The sequence below is a fragment of the Nesoenas mayeri genome, assembly GCF_963082525.1.
Source record: "Nesoenas mayeri genome assembly, chromosome: 11".
NCBI classification, from domain to species: Eukaryota; Metazoa; Chordata; class Aves; order Columbiformes; family Columbidae; genus Nesoenas; species Nesoenas mayeri.
In genome coordinates this window covers 10237763-10257477 of record NC_137563.1, presented here as the reverse complement: position 1 = coordinate 10257477, position 19715 = coordinate 10237763, and the positions used below count along the sequence as shown (strand labels likewise).

At 43.2% G+C, this 19715-nt stretch overlaps 2 protein-coding genes across 2 annotated transcripts; both read left to right on the top strand.

Annotated features, from left to right (window-relative positions):
* Positions 1–474: 474 nt before the first annotated feature.
* Positions 475–6226, top strand: SNRPA1 (small nuclear ribonucleoprotein polypeptide A'). Its single transcript, XM_080351138.1, has 9 exons — positions 475–593; positions 1161–1308; positions 1776–1854; positions 2235–2281; positions 2996–3098; positions 3619–3698; positions 4916–4991; positions 5419–5512; positions 6034–6226. Exons 1-9 carry the CDS (start codon positions 512–514, stop codon positions 6090–6092), a joined length of 768 nt encoding a protein of 255 aa, XP_080207264.1. The 5' UTR covers positions 475–511; the 3' UTR covers positions 6093–6226.
* A 282-nt stretch (positions 6227–6508) lies between these two features.
* On the top strand, positions 6509–13830 carry SELENOS (selenoprotein S). Its single transcript, XM_080350888.1, has 6 exons — positions 6509–6618; positions 6812–6946; positions 9025–9131; positions 10479–10568; positions 10672–10750; positions 12707–13830. The coding sequence occupies exons 1-6, from the start codon at positions 6534–6536 to the stop codon at positions 12784–12786; spliced, it is 576 nt and encodes a 191-aa protein (XP_080207014.1). The 5' UTR covers positions 6509–6533; the 3' UTR covers positions 12787–13830.
* The last annotated feature ends 5885 nt before the right edge of the window (positions 13831–19715 follow it).

The window sequence follows — 19715 nt, the reverse complement described above, 5'->3', positions numbered from 1 at the left end:
GGAGCTTCAGGGAGACCTTATTGCAGCCTTTCTGTACTTAAAAGGGGGCAATAAGAAAGGTGGGGAGAGACTTTATAGCAGAGCCTGTTGAAATAGGACAAGGGGTGATGGTTTTAAACTAAAAGAGGGAGATTCAGCCTGGACATGAGGCAGAAATTTTTATACTGGAGGTGGTGAGAGCCTGTCCCAGGGTGCCCAGAGAGGTGGTGGATGAACCATCCCTGGAGACATCCCAGGCCAGGCTGGACGGGGCTCTGAGCAACCTGAGCTGGTGAAGATGTCCCTGCTCATGGCAGGGGTGGCACTGGGGAGCTAGGAAGGTCCCTTCAACCCAAACTATTCCCTGATTTTATGAATCGATTCTATGACCCCCGGGCGGGGCGGAGCGCTGAGGAGAGGGCGGGGCGGTTCCCGCCCCTCGGCGCTCGGCTGCTCGGCCTGGCGCAGGTCGGCGCTCGGCAGCCTGTCCTGGCGGCGGCGCGGGTGGCGGCGGCGCGGCGGGTCCGGCGGGATGGTGAAGCTCACGGCGGAGCTGATCGAGCAGGCGGCTCAATACACCAACGCCGTCCGCGACCGCGAGCTCGACCTGCGCGGTGCGCGGGCTCGGCGGGGCTCTCGCGTGGGGCGGGGCGGCCTGGGAGGCGAGGCGGCCTGTGCCAGGAGTGGGCCTGAGGCCTCGGGACTTGTGAGGGGCTGCAGCGGGACGGGGCAGCCGGTTGGCGGAGGGGCCTGCAGGGGCTGGGGGGCTAGAGGGACTGGGGGCGGGGCTTGGGGACGTCTACAGGGGCTCCAGTCGCAGAGGGACTCGGGGGAGGGGATGCGTGGAAGGGGATTTGGGGGAGCAGCGTGGGAGGAACCTGCAGCGTGGGGCGGTGGGACACACACGGGGTGTACCAGAAGGGTAGGCTTGGGCTGAGGGAACGTGCGGACGGACTCGAGGTGTTTGCTGAAGAGGGATGGTTTGGAAAAGCAATGGGGGCTGTTGGCTTTGAGGGGAAAGTTTGGTCTGTGTGTGGTGTGGAGAAGGGTTATTGCGGAGATGTTTTGACTGAGACTATCTGTGATCTCAGTCCATCCAGATATGCCCCACACACACTGTCTTGCTTTGTTCTGCTCTCCTGTGAGTACAATCTAATTTCTGTCTTGTATTCTCTCCCCAGGTTATAAAATCCCAGTTATTGAGAACCTAGGTGCCACTCTGGACCAGTTCGATGCGATTGATTTCTCTGACAATGAGATCCGTAAATTGGATGGGTTCCCTCTGTTGAGACGGCTGAAAACTCTTCTGATGAATAACAATAGGATTTGGTAAGTATTTGTATTTTGGCCAGATGGGACCCTAGGGCAGATGAAAAAAAAGTCTGTGCTTGTCTTTCAGTGCTGGGTATGTGTAGAAGTGTTTGTTTTATGGAAAAAATATCAGTGTTGAGCACTGCCTCATTCAGTACAAAAGTCAGTCATCGTTTTTCAGACATGACAATGAGATGCAGAGTTCAGAATTTGGCCAGAGACTTTGGATTTCAGTATCATCCTCATAAAGAAAAGAAAATGGTGATACCTGCAAGCAAATGAACATAAATCTCATATTGCATCTGTTACCCTTACAGCAATGGCTGGTATTCATTGCTAGCTGTATTAGATATAGTATTGTAGGGGATGCTAACCCAAACTTCTGCCAGTGCCAGACTGGGTTGTTTTACAGGGAAATCCGCTATGTTATCATATTTCTGCCTTCTTCACCTTTGGTAATTTCTTTGCTTTTCGTTCTTCCTTAGTCGGATTGGTGAAAGCCTTGAGCAGGCTCTGCCCAGCCTGACGGAGCTCATTCTTACCAACAACAACATTGCTGAGCTGGTAAGCTGTCAACACGAGATCAATCTAAACAAGCTGAAATTTGTATTTGTCATGTTCCTAATTGACCTTTTCCCTGAGAGTACTGTTGTATGCTTTTGGTAATAATTGGTACTACTTGTCTTTCTAATTAGCTTTATTGGTTTTTGTTTAGAGCAATATCAGATGGTTTTGGTGGTAGTTAACGGTTTATGTATTTTAAATAATATAATTTGCAGCATGCAGTGGAATGGCAGTCACAAATTCATTGTGGGTTTCCTGTTAAACTAATTGCAATAATTCAAATGGATCTCTAAAATAGATACAAGTTCAGGAACTTTGTTTTCAAATGTTTGATTCTCATTAATAGACTTACGATTTCTCACTGTGTTCCCATTACGTAGGGTGAACTGGATCCATTAGCAACTATTAAATCCCTGACTTACCTGAGGTATGTAATCTTGAAAATAAAAGCTGCTGTTTTCTCTGCTCTTTGAACTCTACTGCTGGCCTGGCTCTCCACCTTGATCTAGAATTCTCTCATTTTTAAGAGCTGTGGCAGGTTCCTTATGCTTAAATATTGAATTGATTAAAAATGTTTTTACTACCTGTCAGAAATACCTGGTATTTAATGGGTGAAGCTTTATATTACAGACTGACTGTTGGAGCAATGACGTGTAATATTTCTGTAAATCAATATGCAAGCATTGAAGTAACCTTAACCTTTAAAAACCAAAAACCTAAACTTTTAAACTTGTTACAAAATGGTTTAAATTACATGTGAACAATGACTTTTCAGTAACATTACATTTGGTGTGAGGGACCAAAAAAGAAAAGCAATTTGTCCTGTGAGGTTTTTTGTTGTTGTTGTTGATCAATGTCCAGGTAGGAAATGTGATGGTTTTTTGTTTATTTGTTTGGTTTTAATATTTTGAGGTTGTTCTTTAGGTTCTTCAATAAAATCTACGTAATAAAATACTTTAAGTGCAAGTTTTTGCGCTGTTTTCATAATACCAAAGAACACTGTCACTAGGCTCATTATTTGTTGTCTGTTACAGCAGAAGGTACATGACCACATTTTAAGTATATTAATGTATTTCAATATAAGCAGATCTTAAAATATTTTACATTAAGAAACTCTTTATAATATTTATTTACCTTGTAGCATTTTAAGGAATCCTGTAACAAATAAGAAGCATTACAGATTATATGTAATCCACAAAGTTCCCCAGGTCAGAGTACTGGATTTTCAAAAAGTGAAACTCAAAGTAAGTCTACTTTTTTCTGATTCAGCACAAGATTAAAACCTTTTTTGTTGTTAAATTCTTGGAAATTCAGTGGTAACCATGAGCTTTTTGCCATAGTTGTAAATTTTATTGGAATTGTGTATCATAAGTGGCTCTAAATCATGCTCCTTGTCTTCTTCCATGGTTTCGTTTTGTTAAAGGTATAGTCTCTTATAATTATGTCTACTACCTTTGTTTAGTTTGATTCTTTTTTGGCCTTCTGGTATTAGTAGAAAGACCTCTAGAAATGAGCAACTGCAACAGAGACATTTGCTTTCAGTGAAGGTGATTGTGGGAAAGAGTTTGTACTTTTAAGAGCATTAGGTTGCTCTGCTTTGAGCCTGAGCGTTTGCTCAATGTTTACATGCTTGTTCTTACATCTGCTCTCCACGTACCGTTGTTCACTGCTGAAGATGAGCCAAAGCGTCTTTCTTTGCAAGGACGGAAGCTTTGCAGAATGCGATGTTCTTAAATTAACTTTGTGTGTGTGGTATCGCTGTAGGAGCGACAGGAGGCAGAGAAAATGTTCAAGGGCAAACGGGGTGCACAGCTTGCAAAGGATATTGCCAGGAGAACAAAAACGTAAGATAAAATAACAAATTTACACTGGCGTTCTCCTTCAGAAACACCACGTTGTTTGTGTGCGCTATTAGTAAACTGAGATATTAGCTACTGGCAGGATGCCTTGAAGCTTTGGTAGCCACAAGCACCTTGTCCAAGCATCCTGATTTTTGGATGGTGGTGAATACATCTCAGAAATAATTTTCCATGAGATTTTTGGTCAGGGTGGATTGATTTAAGTCACCAAACAGGAAACCTTAATTTAATTATTTTCTCTTTGTTATTTAACTGGAGAGAAGTGGTCATTGTTTATTCTGTTGATTTGTTTTTCCTAGATGATTGGTGATGAAAATTATTTGGTTTGCCAGGAAATACAAACTGTAAAATCTGCTGTAATTAGGAGGATAAATGCAGATTAAAATTTTCAGTTAATATATGTTTGTTTAGTTTAATTCTTGAGTAGTACCTCATCGTTTTGTTTAATCTCTCATCAACCTATTTGGAAATCAGAATTTGGATCATGTATGGCAACAGTATTTCCAAATTCATAGTTAAATTACAAAATATCTTGAATGTATTTAGCATTTAAAATTATAGATGGACTCCAGCGCTAATTTATGAGTGGATAGGGGTTTAGGTCTGTGATAGTTTTAGAACAAGTAGGTGGTTGAACTAAATAGCTCAATAAACATATGAAGAAAATCTTTCTGTAGCTGCAAGAGAGGCTACAGCACTCTGACATTGGGTCAGCATTGCAGGAAATTTCAGATGATTAGTAAGTAACATCCATTTTCACATACTACAGATTGTTTGTTTTTTTTTTTAAAGCAGCAGCAGATAACTTTTGAGTGTTAAGATTACATTTAGTCTAGTGTAGGCTTCAATACAGTCTGTTGTAAGATCAGATGGATGAGAACAGGAAACCCAATTTCAGTTACTCTTTATGTATTCACCCTGCTTTGGAAATGGTGACAGACCTTTGTGTTCACCAACATCCAAATCCAATAGCTTTTGTCAGCTGCTTAATTTTATAAAGTTAAGGTCTGCCTCTAAGAGCAGATGAAAGGGCGGGGGGGGGGAAATGTTGGTGTTTCTGAAGGAGGCAACTTCACTGTATCAGTTTGTTAACAAAGATAAGATACTACACTTGATTGAATGAAATACTTCCAAACCTAGTTTGGAAGTTAGAGAAGCACTTACTCTTCAAAATGATGTAATGGGTCTTTTTTCTTTTGAAGCTTCAATCCAGGTGCTGGTTTACCAACTGACAAAAAGAAAGCTGGGCCCTCCCCAGGGGACGTCGAGGCAATTAAGGTAAATACGTTGACAGCACACGGAGGTGAAAGTGGAGGAGAAAAACTTGTGGATCTAAACTTAACAAAGGTTTCCTTCCTCCTGGCAACCCCAGCTCTGTTCAGATGAATAGAACAGTGTGTCCTAACTTCATGTTTTAGGTGCTCTTTCTGTAATTTTGCATCTGTTGTGATACACGTGGGTTTTGAGAACTTAAATGAAAGTTTGGTCTGAGCTTAGAGCTCTCCTAGGACAGAGCAGTTTGTTTAATATGGAGTGAAGTAAGAATGTGCTTGGTCATTTGTAAGATGTCCAGAACTAGAATTTATTGAAATGTTCTGTAGAGGCTTCACTTCATGTCACTTAAAAAAATCTTGTGTTTATTTCAGTGTGCTCAGAAGAAACATACTGTATGTGAAGATTCATCATGTTCTTTTGTCTTTTTCAGACTGCTATTGCCAACGCCACAACTCTGGCTGAAGTGGAGCGACTGAAAGGCTTGCTACAGGCTGGGCAGATTCCTGGCAGAGAAAGAAAATCAGGTAACTGTGCTTCCTGATGTTTTGTGTGATTGCCGTAGGGATTTACATTGGAAGGGCCAAACAGGGAGCCAAAAAAACTGTTTAAAATGAGTTTAACTTTATGGTTGGTATAACTGAGGATTGTGTCCATAGCAGCTGCACTTGGGTGCCCTCAACAATGACGTGCAAAACTTCAGCCCAAAGTGCTTTGCTGTATTGGTTAACTACAAACAGCTCATCCCAGTAATTAAAAAAAAATGAGATTAATAGCAAAGTACACCTGGACTCTTGTTCTGAGCGTAATTACCTCAGGTGGGGGCACAGGAAGGTCTCTGTCATCTCCGGGAGGTCTCTGCATGGACAAATCTTGGCTGCAGGCTGGCAATATTGCCTCTTTTCTGTGTACTAGAGATACCTTTTTTTTTTTTTCTCTTTCTGGAGAGGTTTTTAATTCGTATTATTCCTGTTCAGAGGGGTGAAAATTAACATTGCGCGTGTGGGAACGAGAACCAACATGTGCAGTAACCGCCGCCTCCTTTCAGGCCCCTCGGAGGACGCTGAGGAAGAAATGGAAGAAGATCCGGTGCCCAACGGCTCCTGAGCCCGGGCCCTGCCGGCCCCAGCGCTTCCCCCGGACCCCATTCGTGTCCTCTCTGCCGGGGGCTCGGCAGCCGCCCCCCGGCTCCCCGTCCCAGCGCATTTCGGCGTTCAATAAACGAACGTTTTTTTCTTTTCCCCGCGGTGCCGCGTCTGCTTCCCCGGCCCAGCGCCGGGCCGGGCTGTGCGGACCGGACGGCCATGGCGGCGGGAGGAGAAAGAGCAGCCTTGCGCACCCTGATTGGCTGCCTTGTGCTCATCACGTCTTCTCATTGGCCCGCATAGCCGTGCTGTCACTGTGTTACTCGCTACCGCCTTTCTATTGGCCCGCGAGGGGAAGCCTCGCTTGCTGGTTGGTTCCCTGGGTCTGAGGTGGCAGAGGACGAGGAGGGCGGTGATTGGGCGGTTCCCGGATGTGAGGCGGCGGCGGTGGCGGCGGCGGGCGATGGATTTGGGGGACGGCGGGGCTGGGCCGGGCCCCGGGCAGGCGGCGCTGGGCCGGGGCGGGCTGGAGGTTCTGCAGCACACGGGTGAGGGGCAGCGGGGCTGAGGGGCTCTGGGCTGAGGGGAGTTGTGGGTGGCGAGGATGAGGGGACCCCAGCGGGCTCGCCCGCCCCCTGAGGAGCCGCGTCCCCTTGTCGGCCTCCTCCCCCGTATCGCCGCTTGGCTGGGTGGGCTCCTTCCCCTCAGCCTGCGCTCACCTCCGGCTTGTCCCCGTCACAGTGGGCTCCCTGCTCTCCAGCTATGGCTGGTACATCGTCTTGGCCGCCGTCGCCATCTATCTCCTCGTGCAGAAGGTGTCCCAGAGCCTGGCGGCCGGGCCGAGCGGCCGGGCGGGAGCAGCTGACGCAGTTATGGGTGAGTCAGTCGTTGCTTGTTCTCTGGAGCTGTACAGAGTGATGCTTGTGTTCCCTCAGGTACCTGCTGGTGCTCTGCTGTAGTGATGGAATGTCTGACAGCTGCTCAGACCCACACACAGCGTCTTTATTTAATAACGAGCTGTGCTGGTCCAGCTCTGGTTCCTCAGCACAGGACACACATGGACCTGCTGGAGAGGGGCCAGAGGAGCCACAGGAACGATCCGAGGCTGGAACAGCCGAGGGAGGACAGGCTGAGGGAGTTGGGCTGTTCAGCTGGAGATGAGAAGCTCCAGGGAGACCTTATTGCAGCCTTTCTGTACTTAAAAGGAGGCAATAAGAAAGGTGGGGAGAGACTTTATAGCAGAGCCTGTTGAAATAGGACAAGGGGTGATGATTTTAAACTAAAAGAGGGAGATTCAGCCTGGACATGAGGCAGAAATTTTTATACTGGAGGTGGTGAAAGCCTGTCCCAGGGTGCCCAGAGAGGTGGTGGATGAACCATCCCTGGAGACATCCCAGGCCAGGCTGGACGGGGCTCTGAGCAACCTGAGCTGGTGAAGATGTTCCTGCTCATGGCAGGGGTGGCACTGGGGGAGCTGGGAAGGTTTCTTCCACCCAAAACTAATCTACAGTTATATGAAAAAGTGGTTCAGTTCTGGGGGCGGTCTCAGTGGTGGTCGATACTCAGAATAACCATTTGGCCCACAAAAGTGTACAGATCATGTTTCTGAAGAGATTACTGGGGAAAGGTTGGTTTTAAAAGGCTGTCAAGGAAGGATTGTGTCCCAAAGTAATGTGGTTGGGAGAGAAAGAGTAGAGTGTTGTAGAATGAGGGAAAAGCTGGTCTTTTATAGCGCAGGAGCGGAGAGAATGGTGGTTAAAATTAGCTGTGGTCAGTTATCAAATAACTTTTAAACTTACCAAACAAAACTAAAACATTCAAACCTAAACACTGGGGAAAACTTTTAAATTAGTATTAATTTTCAATTAATATTGGTAATCTCTTCTGTCAATTATTCCTTCACAGTTCCTGCTCTGGCAGGATTGTGTACATTTGGGGTGTAACTGCCTCTCGTCTGTGTTACTTTCTCAAGCGTGGCATAGCTTGTCAGTCTTACACAGTCGTGATCCTGCTTCGTTTGGAGCCTCATTGCTGTAAAGGACAGGCTGTGCTGGTGTGTCTGCCAAAACAATAAGCTCACAGCGCTGATTCCTTTGGCATGTTGGCACGGAACTATGTGGGGCCCCAGAAAATATTACTCAAGTGTCCTTATCCTACTGCTGTTCTTTTGTAATGCTAATTAAATCCTGATTTAATTACCAAAACTACCTATAAAATGAAATTACTGAATGTACTGAAATTTCTTGTACATATTCATCATTGGATGGTAGCAAATATATGAGGAGATAAACAAATGTAGAGATACTTCAGCTACTGGGGGGAAAAAAAAAGGCAATATTTGACTTTGCTTGGATATAATTTTTATTTTGACTTCTCCTAAAGGGCAACTGTGAAGAGAAGTGGTGATTCAGTGTAGATTTTCTGAGAGTGCTATTTTTTTCTTGAGACGTGTGATATTTATAAGTAATTTCTCTGCTGGTGGGGCATGTTAAATTTGCTGTAATGAAACAAGTAGGACCAGTTGCCAGGAGGAGTGGGAGGGAATGTGGGCTGGTTGCCTCATGCTTCTGCATAAAAGAATTTCTCTGGGTAAAAATGAAATCCCTGCGAAGCAAGGGTGTTATTTCTGAAATTATTTGTATCAAACAAATCCTTCGGAAATAGAAGCAAGTATCCTAGAACTGTGAATTTGAATTTTTTATGGGTTCATCACATTGGCCTCCTTATTCATTAAAAACCCATTAAAGCAATTGCTCTAGAAATATTGAAATGTTATAAAATTTAAATCAGCATATAAATTACTGTAAAAGATTAACTGGAAACTGAACTTGAGCTGTTATTTTCTACAGAACAGCTGTAGAGGGAGATGTGAGCCTTCCCTTATTACAATTCTTTGATGAGACCATTTAGAATTTATTCTGAACATCTTTGCAAACTCTTTGCCAATCTCCTAGAACCTGACGTGGTGGTAAGAAGGCAGGAAGCTTTGGCCGCAGCTCGCCTCAGGATGCAGGAGGAGTTGAATGCACAAGCAGAAAGATACAAAGAAAAACAAAGACAGGTAACCAGAGAGCATTTCTTTCTTTAACTCATAAATTTGTCATCAAGTACTTCGCTGCTGCTATGGAAAGGTTTACTCTGTGCTAGATGCCAGAAGGAGACTCGGTCTCTTTGCTGGAATGTGCGTGGTGGGTTTTACCCCCATCCTTTACCACTTTTTACCATTTTTGGATACAGTTTGATCCATGGAGCAGTAACAGGCAGTAGCTTTCACAACAGACCTTCAGGAATGCAAGCACGTTCTTAAATGCTGTGCTGACCTGCTGTCTCCATGCTCTTTGTTGATTAAAATGATTGATACATGTAATATTAATCTCTGTGGTGCTTGCTTCTCCACAAGTCTGTGTGTGGGACTCTGTGGGCCTGGGCTTTTTCCAGGTAAATCTGTTACCTACAGAATCTTAGTTACATGTGCACTGAATGGCTGGAGTGGATTTACTAGCAGATTAACTGTACTACTGCATACATATTTTCTGTTGCTAATGGCATATATAAGTTCTTAGAAATGTAGTTCAACATCACTGTAATTTAATGGTTTGGACTGCCACTTGAGATAATGAGGAAAAACATATTGCTGTGTGGGGCAGCGCAGAAAAGCGGATGTGATCAGCATAGCAATAATACAGCTCGTTAATCCCAGCTCTGCTGTTTCTATTTTTTCAGTCAGGTACATTCAGACCTCAGCTTGTAGCTGACGCTTTATGCAATATTGACAATTAAAAATGAATGAAAACTCATATTGTGGAAAAAAAATAGCCACTATGTAGAAAATTTAGGTCTAGTGTGCTTGGACTTGGGGAGCTTTGCTTTCTTTGTCTGGATGCAGTAGCCACCTCGTTTGCTTTCTGCATGTTGAGAAGTAAGCAGTCTGTCTTAACCATTAATTTATATTGTTTTGAGGATAAACTGCTTTAGAAGAAAGCTGGAAAAAGCCTTGATAATGTAAATTGGGACGTAAATACGTAGCTGGCTGTCTCGTTCCTTTGAAAAACACATTTTCTTCTGTAGCATCCTACATTGTACATTACATTACTATCATATGCAATATTCTTTACTCTGCGCTTTTTATAAACTCAGGATTTAAGCTTGCCACTTGGTTCTGTTTTATTTTTTAAATGCTTTTAAGCCTCAAGCAATCAAAAGAAGCTGCAGATACAATCTGTATATGTTGAAGAGGGGTGGTTCTGTGGCTGGGAAGGTGTGGGTGTTTAAAAAAGTAAATGCTTCCATAAACTTGGAAAGATATGTGCCTTGGTTTTTGATGAGCCTGTTGTAGCTGTTTCTGTAGCACTGGGAATTCTGTTATTTCTGAAATCTTAGTCTAGCATGTCCTGGATTTGTTCCTTAGCTTGAAGAAGAGAAGAGAAGGCAGAAAATAGCCATGTGGGAAAGTATGCAAGAAGGAAAAAGCTATAAAGGAAACCTGAAACTGAATCAGGTAACAACTGCATTGTTAATCAGGTTACAGTTACGTTTATGTGATTAAATAGGCTGAAATTCACATTGATTGAATTCTGAGTAACTTTTGCTTTTGTGAACAGCATGAAGTAGAATCCGGTGCCTCCACCTCATCAGCAGTCCCAAAATCCAAACCAAACAAAAAGCCCCTGCGAGGAGGTGGTAAGTATGAAATTCTCAAGATATTCTGAACTTGAAACATTTATTCAGCTGTGTACACAGTCATTGTACATATTTTTTCTCTTCTTCAAGGAGGAAATAAAGTGCGCCTTACAAACGAGCTCTTTACTGCTGACCAGTGTGGCTGGCGTTGCGTGTTGTGCAAAACCTGGCAGGAAGATTCTATGGTGCTTTTCCCTGGGCAAACAGTGTTTCAGTTTTCTTGTAAATGCTTTTGCCATCATTTACTGAGATTTTTGTGACTCAAAATTATAGATTCTCACAACATTTCTGGGACCACTCCCCATTATTGTAAAAGCCAGATATTTTACTATCTGGTCAGTCTTTCAATGACCTGTTGTACTCACTAAGTGCAGGGAGAGGATATTTTGCCTTGTACTGTGTAGATTGAGGCAGATGAAAGACTGTTATGCAAAGAGTGACCTTCTCAGAGGTCACAGAAATGATTTACTGAACATATAAATCCTGCAGATGTAGAAACTGTTACCAATTCTCAAATTGCTAGAGGATCTTATCATTAAATTTACTGTCAACTGCTGAAATTATCATGATGAATGATAATTCGTTCGTATGGCCTTGTTAACCGGTGTTAGGATCACCGCCATGTATTGGCCACGCAACTCATCTCCTAGCTGGTCAAAGAGCCTGCAAGCGCTAATTTGGGTATAATATTTTAATTACAATTTTCCCTAGTGGAGGGGATCATCTCGACAGCCTCAGTTATGTCAGACTAAAAGGGAAACCCACTTAGGGTGCCACGCTCAATCAGTCACTTGATAAATGTATGAAACCCAAAGATTCGTGATTAAACATGTTAAACCTTCATAACAGTGCAGTACTGAAATTTCTGCTTTGAATATTTTTACTGGCAGCTGTTGACAACATCTGAAGGAACTGACGGATTGATTCATCTCATGCTGTTTGATATGAGTGCAGTCTGATGTCTGATCTGTCAAATATCTTCTATAGCTCTTGCCCAGGATATTCCCCACTATGGGGGATGAGGAACACACGGGCAATAGCTCTGCTGACAGCCAGGATCAGGGCAGCTGGGTTGAGGCACCTGTCCTAGTTTCATCCTAAGCAAAATCTTTGCTTAAATAACAGATGATAGAGGTCTCTGATCTTCTCATGTGGTAGATCAGCATGAAGTGAAACAACCATCTGCACTGTTCAGTTGCTGAATTAAGCTGGAAAGCAGAACTTGGTTAGTCTGAGAAAAACTTCAAAGGTGGAGGTGATGCTTGAAGCTTCAGTGGAACAAGTTGCTTTGAAACCTCCTTGGTTAGCAATGCTCTTAGGTTTTTGGTTGTCTTTTTCTTTACCTTGTACAGAACAAATTGAGAACATTTGCCAAGAGTACGTACTTGTAAAATAAAGTTGATGATAGTTCTGGTGTTAGGATGTTCATCTAAAGTATCTGTTTTGACTTACCATCTATACTTGCCTTTTCAAATTCTTAAAAAAATCTTACAGTAGTAATGAGTGGATCCACCTTTGACTTTCAGAGTATTCCTTCCTTGCAGGACTGGAACAAAAGATTCTTTCAAGTCCCTATTAGGGCTCTTAGAGAACAGATTCACTCTTACAGAGTTTACTGTAAGAGTTACTGCTCTGTTTACTCTGCAGAGCAGCATTAAAGCTTTAGAGCAGACTTAGGGAAATTAAATGGTAATTAATTTCAATTTAATTTAATCTGAATTGATCAAATTAAAACGTAAGGGTTTTGCAAGGGCTTTTACTGTTACAACTACAAAAATAAACCATCTCAAGTCTGCATGTTTTCTCTGCTTTCCTTTTCCTTAAAATGCTGCCTGTATAGTAAATATAAACAGGGTGCAAATAATTGTGGGATTTATTTTTTGTGTTCCCTGTGTGTTGGTGAAGGCCTGTTGAGGACAAATATTAACATGGTGGATTTCTCCTCTGCATTTCTAGGCTATAACCCCCTGTCTGGAGAAGGAGGCGGCACTTGCTCCTGGAGACCAGGCCGCAGAGGCCCATCGGCAAGTGGATGAGGTTAACCCCCCTGGTGTCTCATGTCACTGGCGAGCTTGATCGTACCCCAATCTTGCTGCCTACAGTTTGTGGGTCACAGGGACTCCTTTGGGATCAGGCTTAGTGTAGGTGTTAACTTGAAAACAGATTTACGCCATTTCCAGATAGCACGGAAGCTGATACTGCACAGGAAAAATACCCAGATCCTCTTAGGGAGGATAAAAAAAGAAACAATTTCAGTGTAATCAGTTAATTTTCACTCTTCTACAGAGAGGAAGCGTAGTCTCCCACCAAGGTGGATCACCTGGGATTATGAGATCTGGTTCTGTGCTGGCTATTCAAAACACTGGCCTCAGGCAAATTTAATTATCCACGCTTGGTTTCCCTCTGTAAAATGAGGTTATTTACCATCCTCAGACATCTGTTACCAGATTTACCATGTCTGGCTGCAAGGTACTTTAGAGGGGAAGAATATTAACATTGGCAGGCAACTTGAATTATAGGCAGAGGGACTTCCAGAAAAAACAGATGAACTGACAAACACCACGGATTTGCACCAAAGGCCGGTTATTGCAGAAGAGTCTCTGTGACAAGCTACCCTGAATGACGTTTTCCTTAGAAATGGTGAACAAACCAGTGAGGATTACTGATACTAGGCAGCAGATGGGGGCGGTTCTTGCTATTCCTGTTTTGTTTTGTCTTTTTTTTTTTCTTTATTTCAACGGCTTTGTAAAAATGAAAAATACTATTATATTAAATATAATTGCAAACAAATCATAAATCTAGTGTTTACAATCTTGAGGTTTTCTACAGCATCTTTTTATATAGAGGGCTTATGTTCTAGTGCAATAAATGTGTATAAAGCAAGATAAGAGATCAAATGAAATTATTTTCATTTGACTTCCTCAATAAACAAAAGGGGTTTTTTAAGTTGTTATATTTTGCTTTTAACACTTATGGTTTATTTGGGTGTTCTGTGTTCCAAATAATGATTTTAGAAGAGTCACCTTCAGGTTAAGACCAGATCAAGTTTTCCCCAAGTTTGAAAAGTGAAACTTCATGTTATTTTACCCACCCCAATACGTGATTCCAAAAGTGGGCTGGCTACGTTACTGGTTGTTGAGCACTCCAGGCTGTATTTGAACTTAAAGCAAGAAAACATGTAGCCAAGGCCTTTGCTCTGGTAGAGCAGAGCAGGTTTCTTCACAAATCACTGTCGACAAATTCAGTTTGAGGAGAGGATATGTAAGGATGGTCAACTCAAACGCTGCAAGGTACCCAAAGGGAAAAGAGAAGCTGCAAACAGATCTGTGTGGTGTGGGCAGCAAGACTGTGTAGAGCTTTGGCTGTGCAGCGTCAGGGTTACACCTCCGAGACTTCAAGAACTTTACCACTGGGTGTTCTGAATGTGTCTGTGGTTGTTTTTGCTGGAAAAAGCCTCTGGGTAGCAAAGGGGTAAAACTGGCACCTGTAAGGAGTATCTGAAGCGTGTGTGGTCTTTAGACTTCTGGTGCAGGTCCAGCACTGTGGATAGAAAACATAGTCAGAGCTGGTCATCGTATATGAGCTTTCCAAACATCCCATCCCCTTGATTTGATCTCTAGCACAAAATGTGAAAGCTCAGCAAAATCCAGGCTCTCCTTAAGTGAAATAGTTCCCGTCAGCGTACAATGAGCGTCCTCGTGTCTGATTACTGTTATTGAACTTCAGTGTAGGCGTTAGTGTACATATCAGTGTTTCCTTTGGGTACCTTAGGGCTGCGTGATAACTTCTTTCTAAATACGCTTGGAATATTTGTGTTCATCAATACCTCTGAGTGCCAACTTCGAAAATACCATTTATCTAGAGAACCTGATTTGTGTGTCAGGTGATCTGTGATTTTTCTCTTGACTGTTATCTGTAACAGTAGCATGTTACTGTTAAGTTTTAAAATTGGCAGCTGCTGAAACGGAAAGGCCAAGAACCTCTTGCTTTAGATCCATGGAGTGTTCAAGCGCATATAGATGATGAAGTGCAAAGGTTATTAATGTTCCTATGGAAACTTAGTGTTCATTTCCTGGCTTCTGGTACATAAACTTAAATTTCCATTGTTGTAACATAGACTGGTGTATGTAACTTCAGATTTTAATCTTTAATAATGAAAAAAAAATAGAGGTAGGGAAGAGTATTTTCAAGATTTGAAGATTGTTCATCAGTAAAGAGTTGTTATCTTACTCATACCTCTGGGGAACATTTTTCCTTTGTGTTGGGGAAACAGGCAATAGACTGAGGTGGTGTCTTCAGGAGAACAACCGGGGGAGGTTGTTGTCTTAAAGAAGCAGAATTCCTTGTGTGGATAAAATGGTAAGGATGGGGTGGTTTAGTATAGTAAAAACATTTTAAGAAATAAATAAGCAGGTCTGAACTGAGCATATGCTAAATCTTTCTCTGTGTCTCAAGACTTACTTCTGGCTCAAGTGGGGATATGGATTTTTGCCCAAGTCTAAGATTTAGTAAGACATATCCAGTGAGAATGAAGTGATTTACATACTACTGGAAAATTTCACCTTCTGTCTACCTTAGTTTTTTAATTTTAATCCTCAAGTCCCTAAGTTTTTTTTGATCAGACACTCCTAAGCTGTTGAACAGGGTGGATGGAAGAACCTCAGTCTGTAAAACTCTCGGGTCATGATCCGCACAAGCAGAGAGAAGCGTTTTTCCTCTGACTTCGAATAGAAAACTCTCCATTGACCACAAATGAGTCTGGAAAGGTGTCTGCTTGTCGTTTTATAGCTTAAGAATGCAGCATGCAGCAGGCACTAGGTGGAAATGAACTATTTAATGATTCCATTATTCCTACTTTGGTATGAATTCCCAAGAACTTGAATTACAAAGGATCAGATTAAAAAGCCTTCAGGAGGATTTTTTTTCTCCCCACTTACAGTAGTTATGCAAGAAGCCTCTTACTCTACGGGTGCAGATGTTCTGGAAATATCTTTATCTGGGAGAAGCTAGCTAACAAACTTAAGAGTTCATACAATGCTATTGAACTGCTGTATAATGTTGCTTAGCCACTGAAGACCAATCTATTTGGGGCATTAAAAAATCCTAAATCAAGCAAGTGCTCAGAGGCTCAAAATGTCTTGAAAATGTTAGTTGCTCGAGAAATGCAGCTCAGAATTTTTCATTGCCGTTCAGGTTATTTATATGCCAGAGGAACAAAGTTTTTTGTTTTCTTTAAATTGCAGATGAGCTCTATTTTATGTGCAGTTCTCTTAAGTATTCATCAGGAGGTGCTGAGCATGTTCTCGCTCTCACAAAACTTATTTGGCTTTATTTTTGCCTTTCAAAAACATCGTGAAATAAGGAAAAGCTTTTAAGAGTGATATTGCGTTGCGTGCTTAGTTGTTAAAAAAAGTTTCTTATACTGGAAATTTTTAATAACGAAGAAAAGGAGATGGACTTGGGGGAGTGAGAGCAGAGAATCTGTCAGCAGAGCTGTTCCCAGGTGTTCTGGAATTGGCAGTGTACTTTTCAAAGAACAGTGTGATTGAACATGATCATTGCACCTGTATCTGTAAGGAACTGCTCTCCTAGCAGGGTCTGAATGCAGGCGTGAAATGTTAATACTAACAAATACCATCTACTGTGTTTTATACAGTTATTTACTATTTTGACTCAAACCTCAAGGAATTTGGCTGTTCTGTAGTTGCTCTGTGCCCTGTCTCGTTTTGTCATTAGACAGTGCTGACCCTCAGCTCAGGTGTTTGGATTGGGGTGTTTTTTCTTGAGTTTTGTGTCTTTTTCCGCTCCCTAGGAAGGTGACTGTGGGGAGCCCTTGCATGCAGAGAGCTCTGACCCAGGATGGCATTCACCGTGATGGTCCCACGTATGTTTTACCAGCAGCGGTACAGTTAGTGGTTGCATTTAAACCATTTAAACCATCCATACTCTGTCCTTTATGCCTCCTGTGCTCAACCACACAGGTCCCATCTCTGCGGTTGTTTTTTCAAGCCTCACTGTGCATCAGCACACATCTCCATATCAGATCAGATCCACCCTTTGGATGATTTTTGCTCCTATACAGGCTAAAAAGAGACACCTTTCCAGGGACCTGGTTAGCCAAGAGTGGGGCACAGCGTGTTTGTGTCCACGCTGTCACTGAACGCTGAAACTACATGATTACCAACTGCAGAAAAAGCCGGTCTAGACTTGGATGGGCTGAAGACTTGATTGGTTTTGTTGGTTTGGGGTTTTTTTGCTCTTTTGCAGTGAAAGCTTGGCTTTTGGAACAGCTCTGTAACCACAAAGGAAAAGCATTCGGCTGCTGGCTGGGTGGTGTCTTGGCCCGGTTGCACCGTCGTAGACGATTTTTGTGTGAGCATCCAAGCCAGCTGTTCCGAGCCTGACACACACCCTGCCCATATTCCCAGCTCTAGAGCCAGCAACTTCAAAAACTTGCATCAGTTTTTATGAAGCAACCAATGGCTGGAATGAAGTAGGTCGTCTCAGCTCAGTTTTGGTGGTGAATACTCACATTTTCATTGCAGGTTCCTGTTGCGAGGGGCTGGCAGGTATGCGGCTGCTGCTCTGATGTCCTTTTTTTTTTCTGGGATAGGTGTGTTTTGAAGTGCATACCTGTTAAAAAGGCACTTTTAGCACAGAGCAAGGTCTCCACTGATAAATTAATAATTTCACTTCTCCCTCTGTGTCTACAACAGTTTACTAGTCAAGGTTCTGCATGCTGCTGACTGAGCTCAGCTTCAGAGCTGGTACCATGAGTAACGTTAACATAGGGGTGGCAAGGGAAAGAACTTAGAATTCTAATTCTATTTAAAGAGAATGGAAGGAAAATGGATATACCAAAATACTTCGCCTTTCGATCTGGTTCTGCTGCTCTGTTCTGTGCATTAAAATAAGGAGCTACTGTTAGGCTGGCCTACAAGATGCACTTGCAAAAAAACCAAAGCTGGGTCCTAAAGCTTTGCTTTGTCATGTACTGGAAGGGGTCATGTTCAGCTTGCTGCTTAGGTAATTGCTACTTCGTTAGCTGTCCTGCTTCTTGTGTGTATTGTATCTTGACACTTTTGGGGACAGACTTTTTAGCAGGGTGGGTTAGGACAGAACAAGGGGTGATGGTTTTAAACCAAAAACGGGGAGATTCAGGTTAGACATGAGGAAGAAATTTTTCCACTGAAAGTGGTGAGAGCCTGTCCCAGGTTGCCCAGAGAGGTGGTGGATGCCCCATCCCTGGAGACATCCCAGGCCAGGCTGGACAGGGCTCTGAGCAACCTGAGCTGGTGAAGATGTCCCTGCTCATGGCAGGGGGGGCACTGGGGGAGCTGAGAAGGTCCCTTCCAACCCAAACTGTTCTGTGATTCTAAATACACGTTCTAGACTTTGTTCAGTGGTTTGGTGACTCCACTCTGGCCGTAGCTCGTTACAAACTCATCACCTCGCCCTGTGGTGCAAAACTCAAGATGCCTGATGCCCCAAGGCCACCCAGCCGGTGAGAACGGGAGGTCTGAGCAGGCAACCGAGGAGCTGTGTGGGGAGCAGGGGGGTTTCCACCCGCTCCCACCCCCCGGACCCCGGCACCGAGCGGCCGCTGCACCGCGGGGCTGTGCCGTGGGGTGGCGGTGTTGGTCCAGCAAGGAGAAACCCATCATAGTGCATATATATATGGTTTTTAATTTTATCATCCCTTGAATTGGCATCTGCTGAAAGGTTGAGACTGCTCCATGACTGGACCAGAACAGGATGGGGAGGAAAGAAGAGAAAAAAAAGTGGATGCTGAAGCTGGAGTTTCTGCATCATTTGGGAAAATGCAACGGTGCTGGAAATACTGTGACAGAGATAAATGCTGCTGGTTGCCCAGCTAGATTTTTTCCACCGTGAGTCTGTTACCTTGAATATATGAAGTATGCTCATTTTTCCAGTGCCTGGGTAGTTTTTGAAGTATCCATTTAAGTACTGGAACTTTCATAATTAAAGTTTCTGAAGCACTTGGGAAGTAGTTCCCTTCTCTAACTATTATTTTAAAATATGGTAAAGAATATCTAATGTAGAAGGCACATCCTGTAAAGTATTAGAGTGGGCTCATCACTGTGGAAAAACTGGAGATCCAAACCGATGGGAAAATGAAGTGGTAATAATGCAAGATAGTCCCTCTTTCCTCTATATGGTAGAGTCCCCTATGTGGAAGAAACCTTTTTTTCCTTGTATTAAACTACTTTGTTCCAAAAGGATGGTATCTGTTCTGTACACCCACAAAACAGCTCACCGCTTCAACAACTTGGCTTTTCCATTGTTTAAAACCAGGATTACTGTTTAGTTAATCTGATTATGAATCTTAACTGTGTGGGCCAGTCCAGTGGTGTCTCACTGGCTGGTCTGGACGCTAATCTCGCTGGAGTGAGTGGGATGGGAGCATGGAGATGGAACACACACAAGGGGCATCCTCTTCAGATTTAGAGAGCCCTTGGACTATTTCCTCAAGCAATGCCACGCAGAATGTTTATGCAGTGTTATATGAGAAAAATGCCACGCCTTTTAATATATAGTAGCCACAATATATAGTGTAAACTATTTACTGAGACTAAGAGCTGTATAAATAGGGGAAGGCGCTTCAATGTGATTATGCAGTATGACCTTTCTCTGCCAACCAGATTAAAAACACACTCAAGGCAGGTAATGGCAGGATTATAATTCAGCTGGAAAAACTAAGCTGTGCTATTTAAGTTTCCCTTAAATTTGCCTTCCCACCCCCCACCCCCCCACCCTCCCGTCTTTTTTTTCCTATAGTGGAAACAGCAGCTGCTCTATGCAAGAACAGGGGGAGGAGGTGGGAGCAATAAAAAGGGGCATTTGCTCACCTAACACTTTCGAATATGAGTTTGGCATGATAAATGAAATTAAGCGTGGCACTTGGATGCGCTTAGGGAGGTTGTGTGAGCATCGCAGCGTTCCT

Bases quoted from the DNA above. Each gene is read 5' to 3' on its own strand.
- SNRPA1 (XM_080351138.1), top strand. From the start codon at position 512: ATGGTGAAGCTCACGGCGGAGCTGATCGAGCAGGCGGCTCAATACACC. The intron at 1,309-1,775 runs GTAAGTATTTGT...GTTCTTCCTTAG, and splicing joins ATGAATAACAATAGGATTTG to TCGGATTGGTGAAAGCCTTG. The intron at 5,513-6,033 runs GTAACTGTGCTT...GCCTCCTTTCAG, and splicing joins TGGCAGAGAAAGAAAATCAG to GCCCCTCGGAGGACGCTGAG.
- SELENOS (XM_080350888.1), top strand. From the start codon at position 6,534: ATGGATTTGGGGGACGGCGGGGCTGGGCCGGGCCCCGGGCAGGCGGCG. The intron at 9,132-10,478 runs GTAACCAGAGAG...TTTGTTCCTTAG, and splicing joins ACAAAGAAAAACAAAGACAG to CTTGAAGAAGAGAAGAGAAG. The intron at 10,569-10,671 runs GTAACAACTGCA...TTTTGTGAACAG, and splicing joins GAAACCTGAAACTGAATCAG to CATGAAGTAGAATCCGGTGC.